The following is a 25,082-nucleotide window of genomic DNA, read 5'->3' as shown; positions in this document are numbered from 1 at the left end:
ACCTATAAAAATGTGGGTAAAAGCCTTCTAATGATGAGTTAATTTGTGAAATATTAGGTAAATAAAGACCTACAAACTTTAAAAGATTGCTAAAGAAAAAGCTTCAAAAGGTTTTAAAAGTTTTCATTTTGCACTTACCTTGCAAGCCTTCCAAGAGTTTGGGATAACGAACATGTTCCTCTGTTCCATGCCCTAGTCTCTGATTGTCACCTTTTCCCCATGAATAAACCTGGCCATCTTTCGTCAAAGCGATAGAAAACTGACTTCCACATCGGACTTTCACAACATCCAAGTCTTGAAGCTTTTCAATAAGCTTTGGTGTTTTGCAGCCATCACTACCACCTCTGCCCAATTTTCCATAGTCACCATCTCCCCAAGACCACACCTGACCTAAAAAATACAAATATATTTAAGTAAAAATAACTGTACATCTTAATGCAACTTCTAAGTGGCTGAAAATACTCAATATAACCAATAACATAAATCTAGACTTATATATATAGTATAATAACTATAATAACAATAACCAGGTGACCGCTTACCAAATGAAATCTAGTTTATACTTCAGGTTGATACAGAAGCAATAGGAAAAGGAAAGCTGGGTGTGGTTTTTTGTTTTTGTTTTTAGCTAAAAGAATAATAAAGTCCTGACCCTTACTAGTTTGTGCTCAATGATTGGGTTCAGTTCAACCAAGTAGTGAAAACAGAACAAAAGACCCACTGCCTCCATAAAATACTATAACTGGACCCATTAAACACCGCTGTAGTTCCCTGACCACTCTCTCTCAAGTCTGCCTGCACACTGTTCCTGTCATGCTGACCTCAAGTCAACTGCAGGACGGCATTTCTTTCTAATAATGTTTGTGAGTATAATCTAATTAAATATTATATAAAGCAATAAATTACAAAAATATGTTTGTTTTATATTTACTCTGATAATTTGCAAAAGTCAATAAATATGAATTATTAAAAAAGAAACCTGCTAAATTAGGTGCAGGTGAAAACTGTAGAAAAGAAACGAGAAGAAATATAAAAGAAGAAATTACATCACTCCATAAGTGACTAAGTTTTTTTTTCTTTTTTTTTTTAAAGAGAGAGAGCACACGAGCAGGGAAGAGAGGTAGTAGAGGATGAGGGGAAGAGAGACACAGAGAGAGAGAGAGAGAGAGAGACAGAATCTTAAGCAGGCTCCACACTCAGTGCAGAGCTCGATTTCACAACCATGAGATTGTGACCTGAACCAAAATCAAGAGTCGGACAATCAACCGACTGAGCCACCCAGACACTCCTCCATTCTATTTTAAATAATCTAAAGATCAGCAAATTTTTAAAAATATTTTTTAATGTTTATTTATTTATTTTGAGAGAGAGAGCAGGGGAGGGGCAGAGAGAGGGAGAGAGAGAATCCCAAGCAGACTCCACACTGCCAGCACAGAGCTCGATGCAGGGCTCAATCCCACAAACCGTGAAATCATGACCTAAGCCAAAATCAAGAGTCGAATGCTTAGCTAGCTGAACAACCTAGGCGCCCCAGCAAACTTTTTGTTAGAGCCCAGAAGGTAAGTATTTTTAGGCTTTGTGGGCAATGTGGTCTCTGTTACAATTATCTAATTGTTCCCCTGTCATAGGAAAGCAGCCACAGATAATACATAAGCAAGGTGGCATTCCAATATCAGTCTATTTGCAAAAACAGTCAATCCCTGATCTAAAACTGTATATGATACACTAGCAGGTGGTCAGTGAAAGAAAAATAGCAATGTTCAACTCAACAGACCCATACACAATTATCAAAGAATATGCATATACTACATGCCTTGCAAAATGCCTGTTGTTCACATAGCCCAGCCCACAATTCCCACTTTCTCCAATTTTTTTCAGTGAGCCTGTCATCCAGGACCAGACCTAACAGGCAAGCAGGCTTCTACTATACCAGTCTTCTCAAAGAATAGTAACATACCAGGGACATTTCCCTTTATAACACCCACACCAAAGAAACACCAGTGTGAGGTAAACAGCATGCACAGTTTCCAATCAAGGCAATTTAGTCAACACTTTACACAGTTTTACTTATGTAGCAGTTTCACACTAAGAATTCAAGAACAAGCCCTAATAAGGCTTACTTAAGAAAAAACTTCCTTGTTAAGAGTTTTATAAAATATTATCAATCACTCAACAATGGACACTTAAAAACAAGACGTCAAACTGAAAGCTTCATGCTAGAAGAGAACTTTCAGATGACTAATGAGACCATTTTTCTCTAAGACTCATAGAAGCAGAAGAAAGATGACTCTATGCCTATCCTTTAGTGGGAATAGGTGTGGGGCGGGAAGGGGCCCTATGTGGACATGAAGATAACTGAAATTATTTTTGTCCTCTTACTAAAGAAATTCCCAGAAGTAAGTCAATTCCCAATCTGCCATTCAACTTCTGCAGGAAGAGGGCAGACAGGCTCCCCAGCTGATTTTGACAGATCACCACGATTCTGAGGACAGACCCTCACAACATTAACAAATAACAGTTTAAAATATCAATCTAATTCTAACCGTTAAACCTAATATACGCTCAAAAAAAAGCAAAATGAGTACAGTCTCACTAATGAAGACAAATACAAAAGTATAATCAAAAACAAGCCAACAATGTAGCTTCATACTCTGAATCCACACAGACAAAAGCAGGATTCACCACAGGGAATCAAAGATAGCTAGACGTTAAGAAACATAATAACCAGAAACAATTCATAATGTCAGTTATTCTACTGTAACTCTCATTTTATATTAAGAAAATAAAATCCACAGGGGTGCCTGGGTACCTTAGCCAGTTGAGCATACGACTTCACCTTAGGTCACGGTCCCCCAGTTCGTGAGTTCGAGCCCCACATCAGGCTCTGGGCTAACAAACAGCTCAGAGCCTGGAGCCTGCTTGGGATTCTGTATCCCTCTCTCTTTCTCTCTCTCTCCCCCGCCTCTACTCATGGTCTGCCTTTCTCTGTCTCTCAGAAATAAATAAGGTTTTCCAAACAAACAAAAACTGAAGGAATTCATCACCACTAAACCAGCCCTACAAGAGATCCTAAGGGGGATTCTGTGAGTGAAATGTGCAAGGACCGCAAAGTACCAGAGACATCACTGCAAGCATGAAACCTACACACATCACAATGACTCTAAACCCCTATCTTTCAATAACAACACTGAATGTAAATGGACTAAATGCTCCAACCAAAAGACATAGGGTATCAGAATGGATAATGAAACAAGACCCATCTATTTGCTGTCTACAAGAGAGACTCATTTGAGACCTGAGGACACCTTCAGACTGAAAGTGAGGGGATGGAGAACTATCTATCATGCTACTGGAAGTCAAAAGAAAGCTGGAGTAGCCATACTTATATCAGACAAACTAGACTTTAATTAAAGGCTGTAACAAGAGATGCAGAAGGGCATTATATAATAATTACAGGGTCTATCCATCAGGAAGAGCTAATGATTATAAATGTCTATGCGCCGAATACGGGAGCCCCCAAATATATAAAACAGTTAATCACAAACATAAGCAACCTTATTGATAAGAATGTGGTAATTGCAGGGGACTTTAATACCCCACTTACAGGAATGGAGAGATCATGTAGACACAGGGTCAATAAAGAAACAAGGGCCCTGAATGATACATTGGATCAGATGGACTTGACAGATATATTTAGAACTCTGCATCCCAAAGCAACAGAATATACTTTCTTCTCGAGTGCGCATGGAACATTCTCCAAGATAGATCACATACTGACTGGGTCACAAAACAGCCCTTCATAAGTATAAAAGAAGTGAGATCATACCATGCACACTTTCAGACCACAGTGCTATGAAAGTTGAAATCAACCACAGGAAAAAGTCTGGAAAACCTCCAAAAGCATGGAGGTTAAAGAACAGCCTACTAAAGAATGAATGGGTCAACCAGGCACTTAGAGAAGAAGTTTAAAAATATATGGAAACAAATGAAAATGAAAATACAACAATCCAAATGCTTTGGGATGCAGCATAGGCAGTCCTGAGAGGAAGATACATTGCAATCCAGGCCTATCTCAAGAAACAAGAAAAATCCCAAATACAAAATCTAACAGCACACCTAAAGGAAATAGAAGCAGAACAGCAAAGACACCCCAAACCCAGCAGAAGAAGAGAAATAATAAAGATCAGAGCAGAAATAAACAATATAGAATCTAAACAAAACTGTAGAGCAGATCAATGAAACCACGAGTTGTTTTTTTGAAAAAATAAACAAAATTGATAAACCTCTAGCCAGGCTTCTCACAAAGAAAACGGAGAGGACCCAAATAGATAAAGTCATGAATGCAAATGGAATTAGTACAACCAATCCCTCAGAAATACAAGCAATTATCAGGGAATACTATGAAAAATTATATGCCAACAAACTGGACAACCTGGAGGAAATGGACACATTCCTAAGCACCCACACACTTCCAAAACTCAAACAGGAAGAAATAGAAAACTTGAACAGACCCAGAACCAGCGAAAAAATTGAATCAGTTATCAAAAACCTCCCAACAAATAAGAGTCCAGGACCAGATGGCTTCCCTGGGGAATTCTACCATACATTGAAAGCAGAGTTAATACCTATCCTTCTCAAGCTGTTCCAAAAAAATAGAAAGGGAAGAAAAACTTCCAGACTCATTCTATGAAGCCAGCATTACTTTGGTTCCCAAACCAGACAGAGACCCAGCAAAAAAAAGAGAACTACAGGCCAATATCCCTGATGAATATGGACGCAAAACTTCTCAATCAGATACTAGCAAATCGAATTCAACAGCATATAAAAAGAATTATACACCATGATCAAGTGGGATTCATTCCTGGGCTGCAGGGCTGGTTCAACACTCACAAATCAATCAACGTGATACATCACGTTAATAAAAGAAAAGAAAAGAACCATATGATCCTGTCAATCGATGCAGAAAAAGCATTTGACCGAATTCAGCATCCTTTCTTAATAAAAACCCTCGAGAAAGTCGGGATAGAAGGAACATACTTAAACATCATAAAAGCCATTTATGAAAAGCCCACAGCTAATATCATCCTCAATGGGGAAAAACTGACAGCTTTCCCCCTGAGACCAGGAACACGACAGGGATGTCCACTCTCACCGCTGCTGTTTCACATAGTGTTGGAAGTTCTGGCATCACCAATCAGACAACAAAAGGAAATCAAAGGCATCAAAATTGGCAAAGATGAAGTCAAGCTTTCAATTTGCAGATGACATGATATTATACATGGAAAACCCGACAGACCCCACCAAAAGTCTGCTAGAACTGATACATGAATTCAGCAAAGTCACAGGATGCATTCTTATACACTAATAATGAAGCAACAGAAAGCCAAAGAAACTGACCCCATTCACAACTGCGCCAAGAATCATAAAATACCTAGGAATAAACCTAACCCAAGACGTAAAAGATCTGTGTGCTGAAAACTATAGAAAGCCTTATGAAGGAAATCGAAGAAGATACAAGGAAATGGAAAAACATTCCGTGCTCATGGATTGGTAGAATAAATATTGCTAAAATGTCAATCCTACCCAAAGCTATCTACACATTCAATGCAATCCCAATCAAAATTGCACCAGCATTCTTCTTGAAGCTAGAACAAGCAATCCTAAAATTTGTATGGAACCACAAAAGACCCTGAATAGCCAAAGTAATTTTGAAGAAGAAGACGACCAAAGCGGGAGGCATCACAATCCCAGACTTTAGCCTCTACTACAAAGCTGCAGTCATCAAGACAGCATGGTATTGGCACAAAAACAGACACACAGACCAATGGAATAGAATAGAGACTCCAGAATTGGATCCACAAATGTATGGCCAACTAATCTTTGACAAAGCAGGGAAGAACATCCAATCAAAAAAAGACAGTCTCTTTAACAAATGGTGCTGGGAGCACTGGACAGCAACATGCAGAAGGATGAAACTAGACCACTTTCTTATGCCATTCTCAAAAATAAACTCAAAATGTATAAAGGACCTGAATGTGAGACAGGAAACCATCAAAACCCTAGAGGAGAAAGCAGGAAAATACCTCTCTGACCTCAGCCACAGCAATTTCTTACTTGACACATCTCCAAAGGCAAGGGAATTAAAAGCAAATATGAACTATTGGGACCTCATGAAGATAAAAAGCTTCTGCACTGCAAAGGAAACAATCAACAAAACTAAAAGGCAACTGACGGAATGGGAAAAGATATTTGCAAAGGACATATTGGACAAAGGGCTAGTATCCAAAATCTATAAAGAACTCACCAAACTCCACACCCGAAAAACAAATACTCCAGTGAAGAAATGGGCTGGAAACATGAAGAGACACTTTTCTGAAGAAGACATCCAGATGGCCAATAGGCACACGAAAAGATGCTCAATGTCACTCCTCATCAGGGAAATGCAAATCAAAACCACACTCAGATACCCCCTCACGCCAGTCAGAGTAGCTAAAAGGAACGAATCAGGAGACTATAGATGCTGGCGAGGATGTGGAGAAACGGGAACCCTCTTGCACTGTTGGTGGGAATGCAAACTGGTGCAGCCGCTCTGGAAAACAGTGTGGAGGTTCCTCAAAAAATTAAAATAGATCTACCCTATGACCCGGAAACAGCACTGCTAGGTATTTACCCACGGGATACAAGAGTCTGATGCATAGGGGCACTTGTATCCCAATGTTTATAGCAGCATTTTGAATAATAGCCAAATTATGGAAAGAGCCTAAATGTCCATCAACTGATGAATGGATAAAGAAATTGTGGTTTATATACACAATGGAATACCACTTGGCAATGAGAAAGACTGAAATCTGGCCTTTTGTAGCAACATGGATGGAACTGGAGAGTGTTATGCTAAGTGAACTAAGTCATACAGAAAGACAGATACCGTATGTTTTCACTCTTATGTGGATCCTGAGAAACTTAACAGAAGACCATGGGGGAGGGAAAGGAAAAAAATAAAGGGAGGGAAGCAAACCATAAGAGACTCTTAAAAACTGAGAATAAACTGAGGGTTGATGGGGGGTGGGAGGGAGGGGAAAGTGGTATGGGCATTGAGGAGGGCACCTGTTGGGATGAGCACTAGGTGTTGTATGGAAACCAATTTGACAATAAATTTCATATTTAAAAAAAATTTTTTAAATAAAAAAATAAATAAATAAAATAAAATGCCCAAATAGTTAGGATGTAGCTGCTAATTAGCAGTCTGGGCAACAGAAATTAAAAGTCTTATAACTTCTGGACCTCTTCCAAGGACCCAGAGGTGCACACCACTTAAAAATGGACAAAGGGGCAACCATATGAGGTGCACTCTACTCCAAAGCTTACTCCCTCTAGGAAAGCGGCACTCCTCATCCTGAGAACCTGCCCAGGGCAGCATGAGTACTGCATACCATTCTCCGTCACAGCCAGGGTTTGAGCGTCCCCGCTCCCGCATGCCACATCAATGACCTTCAATCCTTTAAGCCCAGCTACCAGCACTGGGATGGCCTCGTCTTCACTGGAGCCTTCAAACAGATAGGACTATCATTAATGTAAGTCCCTCCAAAGAGAAAACCTCCCACCACATGCTCGAGCCAGCTCACAGCAAATGTACCATGGCCTAGTCGGCCGTAGTTCCCTCGGCCCCAGGTGTATAGCTCCCCCTCGGCAGTGATGGCTGCACTATATGTGCTTCCACATGCGATGTGCACCACATGCTTCCCAGCCTGCTTTCCAGAGAAAGCAGAGATCACCTTAGGCTCTTCCAAAGGCCTGTGGAGAGAATGGGAACAAATATGAATGTCCTTCTAAGCATGTCCTAGTAGTGTTAGCAAAGAAAATAACTATCAGAATAAACTATCAGAGTGCCAAGACAGTTTGGCCTTTCAGCTGTCTTATGAAATAATTAAGGAACACAGAATTCAAACATGTAACATTTCCATGATTGTGTGTTAATTGGGCACCCAATGCCAAGCATGACATCCAGCAGTAATATCAAAACAGTGTTAAGAGCAGCTTTGTTCACAATGGTCCAAAACAGTGGCCCATCCATAAACAGATCACTCAGCAACAGGGACAAAGCAAGTACTGACACGCCCAACAACTTGGCTGAAGCTCCGGAACTCTGACAGGGCCAGAAACAAAATACCATATAGTGACAGAGGGCAGATCAGTGGTTGACAGGAACTGGAGGTAGAGAGCAGGAGTTGACTGCAAAGGATCCATAGAAAATAGCAGGGGCAATGGAAATAATTTGTGTCTCAGTTATGGTGCATTTGCTGAAATACTTTAAACTGTTCTCTTAAAATTGATGGATTTGTAAACCTCATACAGATGGTTAAAATTTACACATTTGTTAAATAAATGAGGAGGGAATGAAGGAGCAAGGTTTACTAATCACACTCCAAATTATATTTTACAACTGAAAAGTAGGAGACAGTAAGAATTCAGCAGGTAGAGGCCTTACTAGTTGGCTCTTCACTTTCAAAACTAGAAAAACACCTTATGCTTTCAATCCATAACATGTTCACTGTGATTGTTAACACCTACTCTAGCCTCTCCAAAAACATGGCATACTAACTTTGTGACCCACTATTCTGGAAAATAAATAAATACACACAGAGGCAGGGGCACATACAGGCACAGGGAGCGCTGAACAACCCTATTCTGATACCATTTCTCCCTCCTGTTCAGCTCAAGTTTCAATCTCCCAAAGTTTCTCTCCAACTCCTATCATCTAGCACTTAACCTCAACTGAGTATTATTTTATTACAAGGTAGTTTTTTTTTTTTTTTTTGTAATTTAGTACAAATTACAACTAGCATACTGGAAATAAAAACTAATGCCTCCACCCTGTATCTCCATCCTTTCAAATCCTATGAGCCCTGCCCATCTCATCCCTTTCAGTCCGAGAATAACAATTCTAAATTCTGTAGTTATCATTCCTTTGTTTCTCACCATCGTTTTACCACACTTGTCTGAATCCCTGACAATACTGCCAAGTTTGGAATATTTCTGCTGAATGCTAACACTCAATACACATTGCTCAGCTTTTTTCATGGCTTGGGATTCTACCCAGGGATGTCCAACTGCATCCCATTGCAGTGAGAACAGGCCAGACTCCTCTCAACAGTGCTGTTCATGCCTCTGACCCTCTTCAAGTGCATCTTCAATTCTAATCAAATGCCCAAGTTTTGCTCCACTAGGCTCCACTCAAACCAGCAATATATAAAAGTGTTCCCACCATTCTGTGGCAGCTATGGGTACTCTCCATTTTCACAACATTGCATTTAGAACAATCATTTTGTTTTATTCCTGGTCTCTCACAAAAATCAAAAGCTTCTACAAAATAGGACATTAAGAAATATTTTTGTACCTATGAAAATGAAATGGCTCAAGGAAAGGAGGATCATATCTGATAGAGATATGTTGAAGTGTTTGTGAATGAAGAAACAAGTAGCGTGGGATTTGCTTTAGAAAACTCCACAGTGTGAGGTGTGCCATGTATAGTTAAAACAGGAGTGACAAAAGCTGGAAGCATTCCATCTGAGAGAGAAGAACACGAAGGCCAATTGATGTCATCTTCTGTGCTGTGGGCAGAACTCCCATAGCATCACCCAGGGGCTGACACATCTTGATTGCTTTCTCCACCCTCGCCCTAAATGTCAGAGCAGCTGGAAAACACCCATTCACACTCCTTTTCCACCCTATTTTGGATACAGTAACTCAAAAGAAGAGCAAGTCAATTACAAGAATGGGCCATACATACACAGTGTCCCCATGGCCCAACCGTCCTCCATCCCCACAGCCCCAGGAGTACACCTCTCCGGTGGCTGCCAGAGCCAGGTAGTGGTGACCATCAGAATGGGCAGCAATCTTTACAATGTTTCTGGAGGCAAGACCCTGGACCAGCTGTGGGGCCTAAAAGGATAAAAATAGGAAGAAAATTAGTAAGCAGTCCAAGGACAATGAAAACAGCATGACTCTTCTCACGCATCTTATTTTAACAAACGCTCCTGGAACTGAAAGAACATGAGCCTATGGAGACTGCCAGCCAACTGTCTAGATGCCCTGCCCACTACCAACAGAAGAGTGGGCAGCCTCCAAGAGCTCTGTGACATTACTAGGCCACCTCCACACAATGAAAACTCAACAACCCCAGGTAAAGAGCACCTTTCTTTAATAGGAACATGTACTATCTGACAAGGCCCAATTTCCTCAGATTATCTGATACTGCCTCACCCCCAAAGTCAATTGAGTTTACACATGGAAAGTTAGTTTAAGGGGCGCCTAGGTGGCGCAGTCGGTTAAGCGTACGACTTCAGCCAGGTCACGATCTCACGGTCCGTGAGTTCGAGCCCCGCGTCGGGCTCTGGGCTGATGGCTCAGAGCCTGGAGCCTGTTTCCGATTCTGTGTGTCTCCCTCTCTCTCTGTCCCTCCCCCGTTCATGCTCTGTCTCTCTCTGTCCCAAAAATAAATAAACGTTGAAAAAAAAAAATTAAAAAAAAAATAATAAATAAATAAATAAATAAATAAATAAAAAAGAAAGTTAGTTTAAAAATGGGATTCATAATGGGCAATAAGTGTTACTATAAGGAGCTCCTGATCTTAACAATTAAGAAATTCTGCCCCAAGATTTTGGCAACAATTATGATTGAGATTATTAAATAAAACTAATAAAATACACTGAACAGAGGTTTCCAAATCTTCAGAAATCAAATGACTTAAAGACTAGACACCTCTGTAGCTCCTGTAGTAGAAAACCACCCACCAAGGAAAGCAATCTGGGCCCAGAACACCCACCAGTGTGTCACTGTTGTAGGCCTGCGTGTACACACGGCCATTCCTTGACAAGATCAGGAAGCGCTTCTCAGCACAGGCAATTTGCGTGACTCCCAGATTGGCAAGTCCTTCACACTGAATTGGACCAATCACATTGGCATAGTATTTCCATCCTATTAACCCCCATCCTATGACCTCTTGCAATGATCCCTGTAAGATAACAAAGTAAACATTTTGTTTAGAGTGGCAAGAAAATTTCTTTCTTAGTCAAAAAAAGAATAATTTATGCTAAGAGTAACACTGAGATACTGTGGGATAAAAACAAAGCAAGTAAAGAAAGGAGATGATCCAAAACATCAAAATAACTCAAAACATCCCATATTACCTCAGTTAACAGGTAAGATAAAGCATATTTCTCCACAGCACTTCATCTTAACAGAGCCCATTAAAAAGTAATACAAGTAAAAAAAAAAAAAAAAAAGTAATACAAGTAAACCTTAAACAAATGCTCAAACCATATCAGGTTACCATTTTTACCATAACAGGCAGAAACCTAAAAGCCTAAGCACAAGGCTGGCAGACAAGTATCCAACTGTTGGTGGGGATGAGAAGGATCAAGCTGTGTGTGAACAATTTTGTGATAATCAGCTAGTGTCCACCCACATCAGGTACATCACCACTGGTGCATGCATTTGCACGAACAAGAACAAATGTACGTGGTTGGTCATTGCAGCACTACTGGAATAGTAGACTTCTGACAACACAGATTCCAACAAAAAAATCATGATACAACCATACATGGAATACTGAGTTGCATTAAAATAAAGAGAGAGGCTTTGTTTATTGATAAACTCCTTGGTACAAACTGTGTAATGACAAAAATAAGCTACAACATGCTACCACTAATATATTCATTTCAGAGAATACTGAAGGATATATAAGAGACTAGAAAAATGAAAAGTAGCAGGTGCAAAACCAGGTGGGTGGGGGGACAGGGAAATAACATCGTCTCTGCATTTAATTTTGATTTTTGAACCATGTGAATATACTTATTTGGAAAAAAACAAATGACTATAAAATGAAATAAATACACATCCTGCTAAAAATAAAAGTTAGCAAAAACTGGATTCAAATCCAGGATTATTCTGTGTGACCCTGCCAAAATTCACTGCCACTCCAAATGGCAGTTTTCTCATCAATACAGTGGGGTAGTGTTGTGATGGTCAGATGCAACTGTGAATGTGAAGTCCTCAGGTGGCCCGCACTGGCAGGCTCTACACACATGTAGATTAGTGTCATCAGTGCTCTGAGCAGCATTACAGACAGCCCATGTTCTAAGCTCCTAGTGTACAAAAAAATACGCTGGAATCTCCCTGAGGAAGGTAGGACAGCATGTGGTTGTTTGGATAAAGGAGAGCTCTCGGGAGCTATACCTCCTGAATCTGGAACCTGCAACACTGAATTGGGTCCTCAACCCATGTACACCTCAGCTTGCTCACCACTCACTCTGACCACTGACAATACCTTAAATTGTATACATGTTTACACTTGTACACCAGCAGAGTGTCTGGCTGGCTCAGTTAGTGGAGCATCCAACTCTGGATCCCAGGGTTGTGAGTTAAAGATCCACACTGGACATGGACCCTACTTCCAAAAAAAAAAAAAAAAAAGGCTGTAAGCCAGCTCCACCCCCAATACCAGAGAAAGTGGCACAGGATGAGAACCTACAGGTGCTAATGACTATAGTACACGCAAAGATACAAAGAATAAACACTGTTAGCGCAGGTACCTTATGAGATGTTGGCGAGCTACACAGAGGTGGCATACAGGGAGTAGCCAGGCGGTCTAAATGGGCCATGACAACAACTGCAGTTTGTTGTAAGTCAATGGCGAGCTCATTATCTTGTGGAAGAGTAAGGTATCTCAGAAAACTCTCGTTAGGGCTCAGAGGACCAGACAAAAGCTAGAGAAGAAAAGTAAACAAGCATCTTCAAAACGCTAGAAAAAATTCAAGTAACACAATTAGCCATTAACAACTCTTTGTATTTTGGTATTCACAGTTGTGCATCATCTACTCCTTTTAGCCATCAGATGAGAAGTACTGCTGATGCACTGACCCTACACATCTACATATATACACATCTGCTGTAAAACTGCACACAGCAGTGCCTGCACATTTGCACATCCATCACGCATGTGCATACTCTACACAGGTCAATGACATGGTCCAGACATCCTGCAGGCTCCCCCCCCCCCCCCCCCCCCCCACCCCCTGGCCCAGCCAACAGCCCTCAGAATGCAGAGGAAGCTTCCTAGGAACACAGCACTACACCTCAACCTGGCTTTACAAACTGAAAACCAAAACCTAATGCCACCTACTCTGAAGGAAACCTAATGTTACTCGGACATTAAGTAACATTAAGTAAATCTAATTCTTCTTTTTTTAAAAATTGCTTATTTATTTATTTTGAGAAAAAGAGAGCATGAGAGGGGAAGAAGGGCAGAGGGAGAGGGTGAGGGGGAGAAAGTGGGAGGGAGGGAGGGAGGGAGGGAGAGGGGGGGGGAGGGGGGGGGAGAGAGAGAGAGAGAGAGAGAGAGAGAGAGAGAGAGAGAGAGAGAGAGAGAGAGAGAGAATCCCAAGCAGGCCTCAGCTGTCAGCGCAGAGCCCGAAACAGGGCTCAATCCCATGAACTGTGAGATCATGACCTGAGCCAAAATCAAGAGTCAGGACACTTAACCAACTGAGTCACTCAAGCACCCCAAATCTAATTCTTCTAAAGGCAGAAAGCCTTATTACAATTAAAGACTGCCAAGTGATAGAAAATTAACTTTATAATGGAATGGCTGTCTTCCCCCCCCAAAAAAGACCTACAAGATCAAACTTGTACTTCTAAAAAGAAGCAGTCCCAGGGGTTCAGACCCAGGACCCAGACAGGCCCTCCTCTGCTACCAGCCTTGTTTTCCTAGGACAAACACAGTGATGACTTAGGTGACACACGCCATGCAGTGCTCTGCACAAAGAAAGGGCCAAAAAGTAAGCCACTATCTTCAATGCTCTTTTTATAATATGTATTTAAAAATGGGTATGTCAGACTTAGCTCTGTGCTGCAGTACAGCTGGTGCTCGTTGAACTGTTTTCTCCATAAACAGTATATGGAGGAACATGGAAGAGAAGGACTACCAGACTTCTCAAGGCAGGTCAAAACAAATAAACATTAACCACTAGGCAACTACACGACCTCACGGTGGAGCACATCCTCAGAACCGAACACACACTCCATCCCACACCAGCTCAGCTTCAACAACTTGTACCGCCTCCCCATGTTATTACTGCAAGTGCCCATAAGGACCTGCTTGACTCTCTCACTTTGTTCTTGAAATATTGTCAGAATTTTTACCCATTTTCATGCCTCTACTAACTAATTCTTTCATGGAAGTGAGCATGCCTTCTTTCTATCTTCCACAGCATCTTAAACTCACTCTCCATCACAGCCAAAGCACAACACGACTGGTTACTGGGAACACACAGGTAATAATAAACCCACAAACACAAAGGGCTAAATGGCTCTAATCCAGCAGAAAGAAAACTACATGGTCAAAAAGCAGTAGAGGAATCTCTCTAAAAGTACAAGTTGATATATGTCAAGAAATACATTCTCCCTACTAAGTACACACAATCCAGAACACACACACACACACAGATGCCATATGCTCAAGTGATATTCCACCGCATTGAATGAAACTCACCCCATGATATCCCACACCTGTCCTACATCTGACTCACTATTATCATCACCAAATACACACTTTCCCCTAGAGACAACTACTGCCACAGACATGCACTCTGGTTTTGTTTATAAAAGTCTAACTCTTTTAGGATAACTGAATTAAGAAAGCTACTTAAAGGCAGAGTTTTTTTACGGTACTTACGTGAGCGTCACCTTCTATATGAGGGGCATCTTTACTGCAGATGATACTCTGGAATCTTTGCAGCAAAGGGAGAAGAGGAGCACTGGTACCCTGGGCAGACCGCTCATTGTCAGTTTCCTGCGTCCCACTGTCCCACAATTGAAGCAACAACAGGATGGCAGATAACATCTGGCTGAAAGAGAAAATATCTTCATTATCTAGTAAAAACATATTAGCTTTTATTGCCATGGACTGTCAAAAATAAAAGCAGACAGCTAAATAAAATAGAAAAAATACTTTAGATTGAAAAGGAAACTAAAATAACGCCATGAAAACAATTCTTGGCAGTAAAATCACTTAAACAATGCCAAGATTTTAGCACAACATATCCACCTTCTGAGGATAAGAAATATAAAACCAGTTAAGAAGTTCAAACAGCACTTTCTAAAGAGAATTTCTAGGACCTTAAATTAATGGAATAAAAATCATTTGAAGAAAATTAAAAAGAAAAAAAAAGGAACAGGTCTTAGACTACAAAAGTTGAACATAAAACATGAAGTGAAGAGGAGCGCCTGGGTGGCTCAGTCAGTTAAGGTGCCAACTCTTGATTTTTGGCTCAGGTCACGATCTCACAATTTGTGGGTTTGAGCACTACATCGGGCTCTGGACTAACGGTGCAGAGCTTGCTTGAAATTCTCTCTCCCCCTCTCTCTCTCTCCTTCCCCTGCTTGCTCTCTAAAAAAAAAATAAACAAACTTTAAAAAAAAAAAAGGGAAGTGAAGAAAACCTAAGTGTACCCAGGCTTGAAAGAAGAGAAAGTCCTGGGATACGGTTCTTTGATTATAGAACACCACACATTTTTATAAACACAAATGATTCAATGAAATGCCATAAAGTGAAACAGATGTTCAGATACAGAGGTGTTCCATGAAATGCTCCCAGCCTGCAGCACCCCTTACCTCAGTGTGCCTCTCTGCACAGCCAGCTCTAACAGAATGGCCAGGGCCAGGTGCTGGTCCTGCAGGGGGATGCTTCCTGGCCCTTTGGTACCAGGCGTTCCATGAACATCTCTGAAATGACAGCAGTAGATGCAAGAACAAAGTAACATGAGAACTTAAAGACAGCATGTATATTTTTAATATTTAGAATCAAGTTTCCGAGACTTACTACTCAAATTTAATCAGATTTTAAAGTATACAATTAACGAGGTACCTGAGTTAAGCATCTGACTTCAGCTCAGGTCATGATCTCCTGGCTTGTGAGTTCAAGCCCCGCATCAGGCTCTGTGCTGACAGCTCAGAGCCTGGAGCCTGCTTCAGATTCTGTCTCTGTCTCCCTCTGCCCTCCCCCACTCGTGCAATCTCTCTCTCTCTCTCTTAAATATAAATAGACATTAAAAAAATTTTAATAAAAAATAAAGTATACAATTAACTTAAAAAGATATGTTTTTATTAAAAGACTTCAGATACAAAAGATGACTACATTAGAAAACACATATTCCAGTTTCCACAGCATAAAATTATTTATATCATTATTCAAATCATGAGTAGAAACATGTTTAGATATGTTTCCACTTTCAGTGAAATCTAAGGCTATTGGAGTATCAACATCCCTCTATGAAAATGGAGAAAAATCAACTTCTAAAAGCACCTGAGACTCTAGACAAAATGTCTATGCTTATTTTTATCTTTTATCAAATAAATATTTTAACTTTTCCCAATAAATGACAATTCTTCTGAACCCAAGATGGAGAATGGAGGGCCTTCTGACATCAACATTATAGCTGAATATTTGAAATTACAGTTGAACCCTGAACAACACGAGTTTGAACTGCACAAATTCACTTATATGCAGATTTTTTTTCAATACAGATATTGGAAAATCTTTTGGAGATTTGCAACAATTTGAAAAAACTCACAGATGAACCATGTAGCTTAGAAATACCAAAAAAATTAAGAAAAGGGTATTATAATAAAAATACAGTAAATAATACATACAACATAAAATATGCATTGATCCACTGTTCATGTTATCGGTCAGGCTTCTAGTCAACATATGCTATTAGTTTAGTTTGGGGAAGTAAAATGTTATATGTGGATTTTTAACTGCGTGAAGGGCTGGCACCTCTACCCCCTACATTGTTCAAGGATCAACTGTAATTCAAAGCCTATTTTCAGGGCCCCCAGCCCAAAACCTTGTCACAATGCCTACATCAGCTCTCTAGGGAGCCAAACTCACAATCTGTTAGCACAGAGACCACAGGTGTCCTTGCACATTGGAAGGGGCAGAGCAGTGACCTCTTTTGACAAAGCAAATGAGAAAAGACTCACTTCTCCTCTAATTATGTCTTTGGCGTTGAATTATGTATTAAGTATATATACTTTTTCTTTTTAAAAACCTAAAAATTTAAAGTTAACAAAAATATGTAACACCCAAGACCAGAGTTCAGGGTTTTCCTTATAGAAAAATGATTCACATTCAAAAATTTTTTACACTAAAAAGAATAGATTGAGGTTTAAACATTTTGATCTTGAGTAGCTGTTTAGTACCATGTTGTCTATTAAGACAACACCCATCACTCAGAATGGTAGCATCCATATTCTCACTGAAAGGCACACAATAGATGCTCACTTAATGAATGACTGATACCCAAATCATAAATATCTGAAAAAAAATACATTACAAAAATATTTTTCATTTTTCCATCTGATTCAATATGATAGCTTCCAGGGTCTAATCAGAATATCAAAAGCAAACATTTGAAAAGCTGAAAACCAAGATCCAGAATAACAGAGCTGAGGGCAGGCTGGAGACATACACACAAACCTGCTCTAAAGAGAAGGTGAGACAAGACTGAAACATGTTAGAACCATTCAGAGTTAAGATGTGAAAAGAAAGAACTCACCCTGTCACGACGGATCTAAGGAACTTGGCTGCTCTCTCTACCACCTCCAGCCACACAGAGGACACTGTGCTCTCATCAAAGAGCGAGGCCTCAGGCAGGGCTCTCAGGGCATCCAGGGACTCCTGCAATAGCTCGCTGCATAGATCCGCATCTTCACCTGAGCACACATGCATCAGAGGAGGCCATCCACTCCTCAGGCAGCACTGACAAGTAAAGCCCTCCCCACTCTCCCAGATGGTCCTCCAACCCCTCTGTGTGAGAAGATACCACTGTCACATTTTCAATCCCTCACTTTCCTCTCAATGAGATACTCCAAGAACTCAAGAGATTAAAACTTAATACAGGTGCCCCAAAGTCAGTTCTTTATGTTATGACTCTCTCATGAGCAATTCTAACTTCTTGTTCTCCTAGAAAATAAATCAGCACTGATGTACTAACAGTGGTTTACCTGCGATATAAACACATACACACTTTTTCTTTTTTTTTTTTTTTTTTTAAAGAACAGACCTGAAAAGTCAAATAGACTGAAGCCTCTCATTCTACAAACAAGAAAAAGGAGGCACACAGACTATATGGGATCAGCCCAAGGGCATGTGGTGGCAGAACTGAGAAGAGAACCCAAGTCCCCTGATGTGGTGAGGAAACCGAACGACACTCTGGGCCCACATACCTGATCGCCACGCCCTGCGTAAAAAGGCAAAGGCAAAGGAGAGAGCTGCTCGGGATCCGACTCTCGCAAGTCCTTCAACTCCTTTGCCTGTGGGTCGGGAACTGCGGACAACACACATGGGAGTTGTGATAACTGGTCAGAGGACTGTGCAAATACTAAAATAAAATAAATAATATGGAAGGATTTGTACCAAAATGTGATCATTGAATTTCTTTAGACAGCATGATCACAAGTGACTTTTAGTTTCATATTTAAAAACTTTTACCAAATGTCCTTTGTAAAGGAAGTTCCCTCTTTAAGGAAGAAAAAAAAAAGGCATTTACAGAGAATTTTAAATGACTTGCAAAATAATCTCAGAGAGCTGATATTATTAGTCAGGGATACACATGGTAAACAGAAAATAAACATATAAATACATAAATGGAGAGATTAAAGCTCATGTAGCAAAGAAAAGGCAGGTGAGGGCGTTGAGAGAACAATACGACAAATTCCCGGGACTGCACCCAGGGCTATGGAATCTGTATTTGCTTTGGCCCCTTTTAGGTCTATGTGCTGACCAGTAGAGACTCCATGTACCTGTCCTATTCTCTTTCACCCTCATCTTGCTGAGTTTATCCTCTCCTGAATTTAGTGCTTATCACTCTCACATGTCTTTTTAAGCTTTTTACTACTTCTGTATGTAAATTTAACAAGATATGCATATTTTTTAAAGTTATACAAATAGTATACCATGACATTCTAAAAAAAAAAAAAAAACTAGAATACAAAAAAAGTGTACAGTATAAACTCAATCATGCAACTTTATACGGCTGAATATTTCTACTATGTATTATACTTTTCAAACTTACTATAATTTTCTTTCACAATCGGGGGAAATGCTATGAAAAATAGGTAATGATATGGAATGACCTTCCCAAGATACAATGTCAAGTAAAATTAGCAGTGAAGAACGTGAGGATCCCAGAGAGGCAGCTAGAATGCACATTCTGTGAATCCTGAGCTCTATGAGGGAAGCTCATGAGGAGACACAAGAAACTGTAATTAGTGGCTGCCTCTAATGAGGGGACTGGGTGCCTAGGAGACAGGATTAAGGAGATTTAAACTTTATTTCTGAATGAGAAATATAAATATTACAAGATACATATGTATAATAATACATGTGGTCTTTAAAACGGGAAGTACACATGCTAAGTCTATTCTCCCTCTGGGAGAAAATTGCTCCAGGAAAAGCATGAAACAGGGGCTCCCCTCAGGTAATCATAATGGCCCCTGAGAAAGTGCCCAACAGTCCTCAATCTGCACAGTTTAAGAACTGCTAAATCTTCAATAAGTCACTCTCTATTTTACAGATACTCAAGGAAAAAAAAAGCAAATAGCTTAGACCCACTCCCATCCACACCAGTCAACAATCCAACCCATTGCTAATTCCACAAAAAAAGGTGAAATCCACCACTATTCAGTAAATTGAGAAATGAGGAAATCTACAAAAATTTAGAAGATATCATGACACATCTAACAGACTGGCTAAAACAAAGCAGCAACAAATTCAAACGCTGACAAGGCCATGGAGAAACTACATCATTCATACATAGTTGATGAGACTATACAATTACACAGCTATTTTGGAAAGAGTGCAGCAATGACCTACAAACCTAAACATAAGACCCAACAATTGAACTCCAGGGCATTTATTCCAGAAAAATGAAATTGAGGTTCACACAAAAACCTGTCCACAAATATTCACAGCAGCTTTAATTCATAAAACTCAAAAACTGTAAATAACTGATGTCCTTCACTGGATGGTTAAACCAAATGAGGCACATCCATGTCACAGAATTTTACTATGCAATGATGATACATACAATTACTTGAAAGAATCTCAAGGAGGTAACCCTGATTGAAAAAAGCCAAGGTTACATAATAGACATGAAGAACACATTAGTGGCTGAAAGAGGATAAGGCAAAGAGGAGGGAAAAGGAGGTGAGTGTGGCTATAAAAAGGCTCCTTGTCCTGTACTCTAACTGTGGCAATAGTGAGAGAAATCCAAACCTGTGATAAAATTGTATGGAAACACAATGGACACATGCATGCACTGAGAACATGTAAAAAACTGAGTTGAAAACATGTAAAATTGAGGAAATATGAGTAAGATAAGTAAACTGTATCAAAGTCAATATCCTCATTGTGATAGTATACCACAGTTTTGCAAGTGGCTACCACTGGGGGGAAGTAGATGAAGGGTATAAGGAATCTGTACTATTTCTTACAACTCCATGTGAACCCATAATTATCTCAAAATATGTATTTTTTTTAATTTTAGGAATTTGCTTGATTCAGTGAAAGACAGATTTCAATTAACTCACCAACTCTTATGTCACCACAAAGGAAAAAGCACAAAGAAAAATCAGTTGGGGTCTAAGACACTTCTGCATCTTAGAGAATTCATTTTCATTCAACAAACACACAGGAACACTTAAAAGGCTTAGAATCTATCATCCCCATTGCAGAACCCCTCCCTGATCAATGATCACTACAAAGACCACTCACTCTCCAGCCAAGAAAGAAAGAACTGTGCTGCTGGTTATCACCACATGGGCAGGAATCCTCCTCTGTCACTTGGTTTAATTTATCTTAAAACTACTATCAAATATAGGACATGTAATGTGGTTTCAACTAGATTTAAAAGGAAAAATACATGAAACATGATACATTTAGCAATTCTTGTCTCCCGGTAGCAAAATAAGGTTTCCCCCCTGCTTCTTTCTGCCCCTGTACATTCCATGTGCTCTCTAGGGAATAAAAATCAGTATTACAATCAAATAAAACAAATTCTTTTTACTACATAAAATATGACTTAAATCTGGAAATCTTTTAGTCGAGGCTTCTGAGAACAAAACTGTGGTAGAAAGCTACATTTTGGGAAAAGAAAACTTTACACAAGCCTTAAGCATTCTAGTTACGTCTGAGAACAATCTGCTGATGTACACCAGTATATTAAAAATCATATATCTGAAAGCATCTCTTACAATAAAAGAATAAGATGGGGCACCTGGGTTGTTCAGTCAGTTAAGCAACCGACTTTGGCTCAGGTCATGATCTTGTGTTTCACAAGATGGAGCCCTGCGTCGGGCTCTGTGGTGACAGCTCAGAGCCTGGAGCCTGCTTCGGATTCTGGGTCTCCCCCTCTCTCTGCCCCTCCCTGCTTGTGCTCACTCTCTCTCTCTCCCTCTCTCAAAAATAAATAAACATTAAAAAAAATTTTGAAGAGTAAAAGAGTAAGAAAATCACATTAGGAAGAAAAAACTGAAGCATCTAAACTAGCTAGCCACTAAATATTATGATCTGAGTATTCCCTATCCAAAAGCAAAATAAAACAAAACAAAAACAATATAATGTTCAGGACCCATTGTCAAAAATCTAGATATGCTTATCTACACCTTCACTGGCTTCCACAGTTACTGACAGAAAAGCATTTTAAAATAATGGCACAGGGGCTCCTGGGTGGCTCAGCTGGTTAAATGCCCAACTTTGGTTCAGGTCATGATCTCACAGTTCACAAGTTCAAGCCACTCACTGGCCTCTGTGCTGACAGCCCAGAGCCTGGAGCCTGCTTCAAATTCTGCGTCTCCCTCTCTCTCTGCTCCTCCCCCGCTCATGCTCTGTCTCCCTCTCTCTCAAAACAAACAAACATTAAAAAAATTTTTTTAAATAAATAAATTAAATAATGGCACAGATTAAGAAGCATAGTCTGTTACTCTCAGCAAATTAGCAAAGCCATTCTCCAGATTATATGAAACATACAAAAAGGGAAAGCAAGAATGGAAGGGACTATAATGAAAGTTGTACTTAAACTTTCCTCAACCAAACAGCCTGCATTTTATATTTAGTTGGTATCAGGATTCCTTCTTCATTATATTATTACCTTTTTTTGTCCACAGGAGGCAAAGAAATACTGCTGCTTTTCCACTTAACTTTGACATTCTCTTGGAAAACAGTTCTATTCAAGGCAATGAAATATCGTTCCAAGATGACCAGCCTCTGCTTGAGTCTCAGGGCTGAAAGGGTGGTAGTGGCTGACTGGATGGCCAGAGCTTGCTGCTCTTTAACCAACACAGAAAGACATTCCTTCAATTCATTCACATCTAGAAAACAAGAAGAAAATACCCAGCCTCTCAATATCTTGCTCATAGTTTGTTATAAAGATGATAAAGTGAATGGTAACAATAATATGTAACACTTGGACACTTAGTATGTGCCAAAATGGTTTTAAGCACCTTACACCTATTAAGTAACTCTCAGTCACCATCAAGAGGTAGTACTGTACATGTATTTTAAGGAGGAGGAAACTGAGGCACAGAGAATTTGTGCAAGGTGACCCAAAGGATTACAGCACATGAGACAGACCATTCTTAGCCACCACGGTATGCTGCCTCTCTGAAACACTATATAAAAGTTTTTAACATAAAATTATAAAGTCAGTACTTAGCAGCATATTTCCTACAGAGAAAAAAAGCTATCCATTATATTCATGCTATATAACCAAATTCAAAATATACATGTTTCAATAAAATTGCCCAGCATAGGGGCACATGGGTGGCTCAGCCAGTTAACCATCTGACTCTTATTTTTTTTTTTTAACTTTTATTTATTTTTGAGAGACAGAGAGAGAGCATGAATGGGGGAGGAGCAGAGAGAGAGGGAGACACAGAATCCAAAGCAGGCACCAGGCTCTGAGCTGTCAGCACAGAGCCCCACATGGGGCTTGAACCCACGAACTGTGAAATCATGACCTGAGCTGAAGTCGGATGCTTAACCGACTGACCCACCCAGGTGCCCCAGTGTCTAACTCATCATTTCAGCTCCGGTCATGATATCACCATCGTGAGCTTGAGCCCTGCACGAGGCTCTGCACTGGGCATGAAGCCTGCTTAAGATTCTCTCTCTCCCTCTTCTTCTTCCCTCCTCCACTCATGCTCTCACTCTCACAAAGAAAAGAAAAAAAGAAAGGAAAAGAAAAAAGAAAGGAAAAGAAAGGAAAGGAAAGGAAAGGAAAGGAAAGGAAAGGAAAGGAAGAAAACTGCATAGCATATATGACTCATGAAAAGTAATATATTTATTGGAATATTTCAGGGAAAAATAAAGTAATTACAGTTGACCCTTACAGAACACAGTTTGAAACTACACGGGTCCACTTATACCCACATTTTTTTCAATAAATATATTGGAAAATTTTATGGAGATTTGCAACACTTTTTTTTTAAAACTTACAGACAAATCACAAATAGGAAAAATCTCAATTAATATTCAAATTTCAACTATGAAAAAATTAATGTTAGGTTTGTCATGAATGCATAAAATGTATGTAGCTACTAGTTTATTTTCTCATTTATTACTATAAAATATACACAAATCTATTATAAAGTTAAAATTTATCAACACTTACACACAAAAATACAGTCCCTACATGGTGCCATTCACAGTCGAAAGAAACATAAACAAATCTAAAGATTCAGTATTAAATCATAACAGCATAAAATTAACAACAGTACAGACTTACTGTAATGTCTACTGTAATAAATTCATAACCACCTCCTGTTGGTACTGCAGTGAGCTCAAGTGTTCCGAATATCCACTTCAAATGCCAAAAAGATGCTAATCATCTCCACATGAGCAGTTCATCTCTCTACTAAATTGCATACTGCAGTAAAAAGTGATCTCTAGTAGTTCTCTTGCTACTTTCATTGTGTTTAGTGCAATACCATAAACCTTGAATAACAACATGGGACCCATAAATAGTGCCACTTATGATGCTGGAAGTGCTCCCAAGAAGCAGAGAAAAGTCATGACATTACTAGAAAATGTTGAACTGTTTGATATGGACCATAGGTTGAGGTCTGCAGCTGTGGTTGCCTGCCATTTCAAGATAAATGAATCAAGTATAAAAACCAATGTGAAAAAAAGAAAATTCATGAAGCTGACACACCAGCTACACTACTAGCAAACACAAAAACACTGCACTTTATGCGAAATACCTTTTATCTACTACTAAAAAGGCAGCTTTTATATGGGTGCAGGATTGCTACAGAAAGGCATACCTATAGAGGCATTAAAGTGATTTGAGAAAAAGCGAAGTCATTATATGACAACTTAAAGCAAAAAGAAGGCAAAGATCAACATCTGGAGAATTTAATGCCAGTAAATGACAGTTTGGTAATTTTAGAAAGAAGTTTAGCTTAAAAAATGTCAAGATAACAGGACAAGCAGCTTCTGCTAACCAAGAGGAAGCATACAAGTTCCCAGATGCCATTCGGAGTGTCACTGAAGAGAAAGAAAATCTGCCTGAACACGTTTTTAATGCAGATGCAAGTGCTCTATTCTGGAAAAAAAGAAAATACCACAAACAGCATTTATTACTAAGGAAGACAACTGAGCACCAGAATTTAAGGCAGGCAGGGATAGACAAATACAGTCAGGTTTATGATCAGGACTGCCCTTATCTATAAAGCTGCTAATCCCCAAGTCTTGAAACGCAAATATAAACACCAGCTGCCAGTCTTCTGGTTGTCCAACAAGAAGGGCTGGACAAGAACCCTTTTTCTGGATGGGTTCCATCAATGCTTTGTCCCTGATGCAAGGAAGTACCTTATCAAACAGGGACTGCCCTTTAAAATTCTTTTTTTTTATACATGAAATTTATTGTCAACCTGCTTTCCATACAACACCCAGTGCTCATCCCAACAGGTCCCTCATCAATGCCCATACCACTTTCCCCTCCCTCCCACCCCCCATCAACCCT

General features: G+C 39.7%; 1 protein-coding gene across 1 annotated transcript in view; it reads right to left on the bottom strand.

Moving 5' to 3' along the window:
* Window positions 1-25,082, bottom strand: part of HERC2 (HECT and RLD domain containing E3 ubiquitin protein ligase 2) — a 263,428-nt gene that overhangs the window by 177,013 nt on the left and 61,333 nt on the right. The window contains exons 5-15 of the mRNA XM_049614147.1: window positions 22,209-22,428; window positions 18,286-18,386; window positions 17,616-17,772; window positions 15,670-15,780; window positions 14,732-14,903; window positions 12,591-12,764; window positions 10,823-11,011; window positions 9,788-9,939; window positions 7,634-7,791; window positions 7,431-7,544; window positions 139-390 (exon numbers count right to left, since the gene is read on the bottom strand). Coding sequence (XP_049470104.1) covers window positions 139-390; window positions 7,431-7,544; window positions 7,634-7,791; window positions 9,788-9,939; window positions 10,823-11,011; window positions 12,591-12,764; window positions 14,732-14,903; window positions 15,670-15,780; window positions 17,616-17,772; window positions 18,286-18,386; window positions 22,209-22,428 — 1,800 coding nt within the window. The remainder of the gene's footprint in view (window positions 1-138; window positions 391-7,430; window positions 7,545-7,633; window positions 7,792-9,787; window positions 9,940-10,822; window positions 11,012-12,590; window positions 12,765-14,731; window positions 14,904-15,669; window positions 15,781-17,615; window positions 17,773-18,285; window positions 18,387-22,208; window positions 22,429-25,082) is intronic.

The sequence above is a fragment of the Panthera uncia genome, assembly GCF_023721935.1.
Source record: "Panthera uncia isolate 11264 chromosome B3 unlocalized genomic scaffold, Puncia_PCG_1.0 HiC_scaffold_1, whole genome shotgun sequence".
Classification (NCBI taxonomy): domain Eukaryota; kingdom Metazoa; phylum Chordata; class Mammalia; order Carnivora; family Felidae; genus Panthera; species Panthera uncia.
Note: the sequence above shows the minus strand (reverse complement) of the source record. Positions and strands in the feature narration are given on the sequence as shown.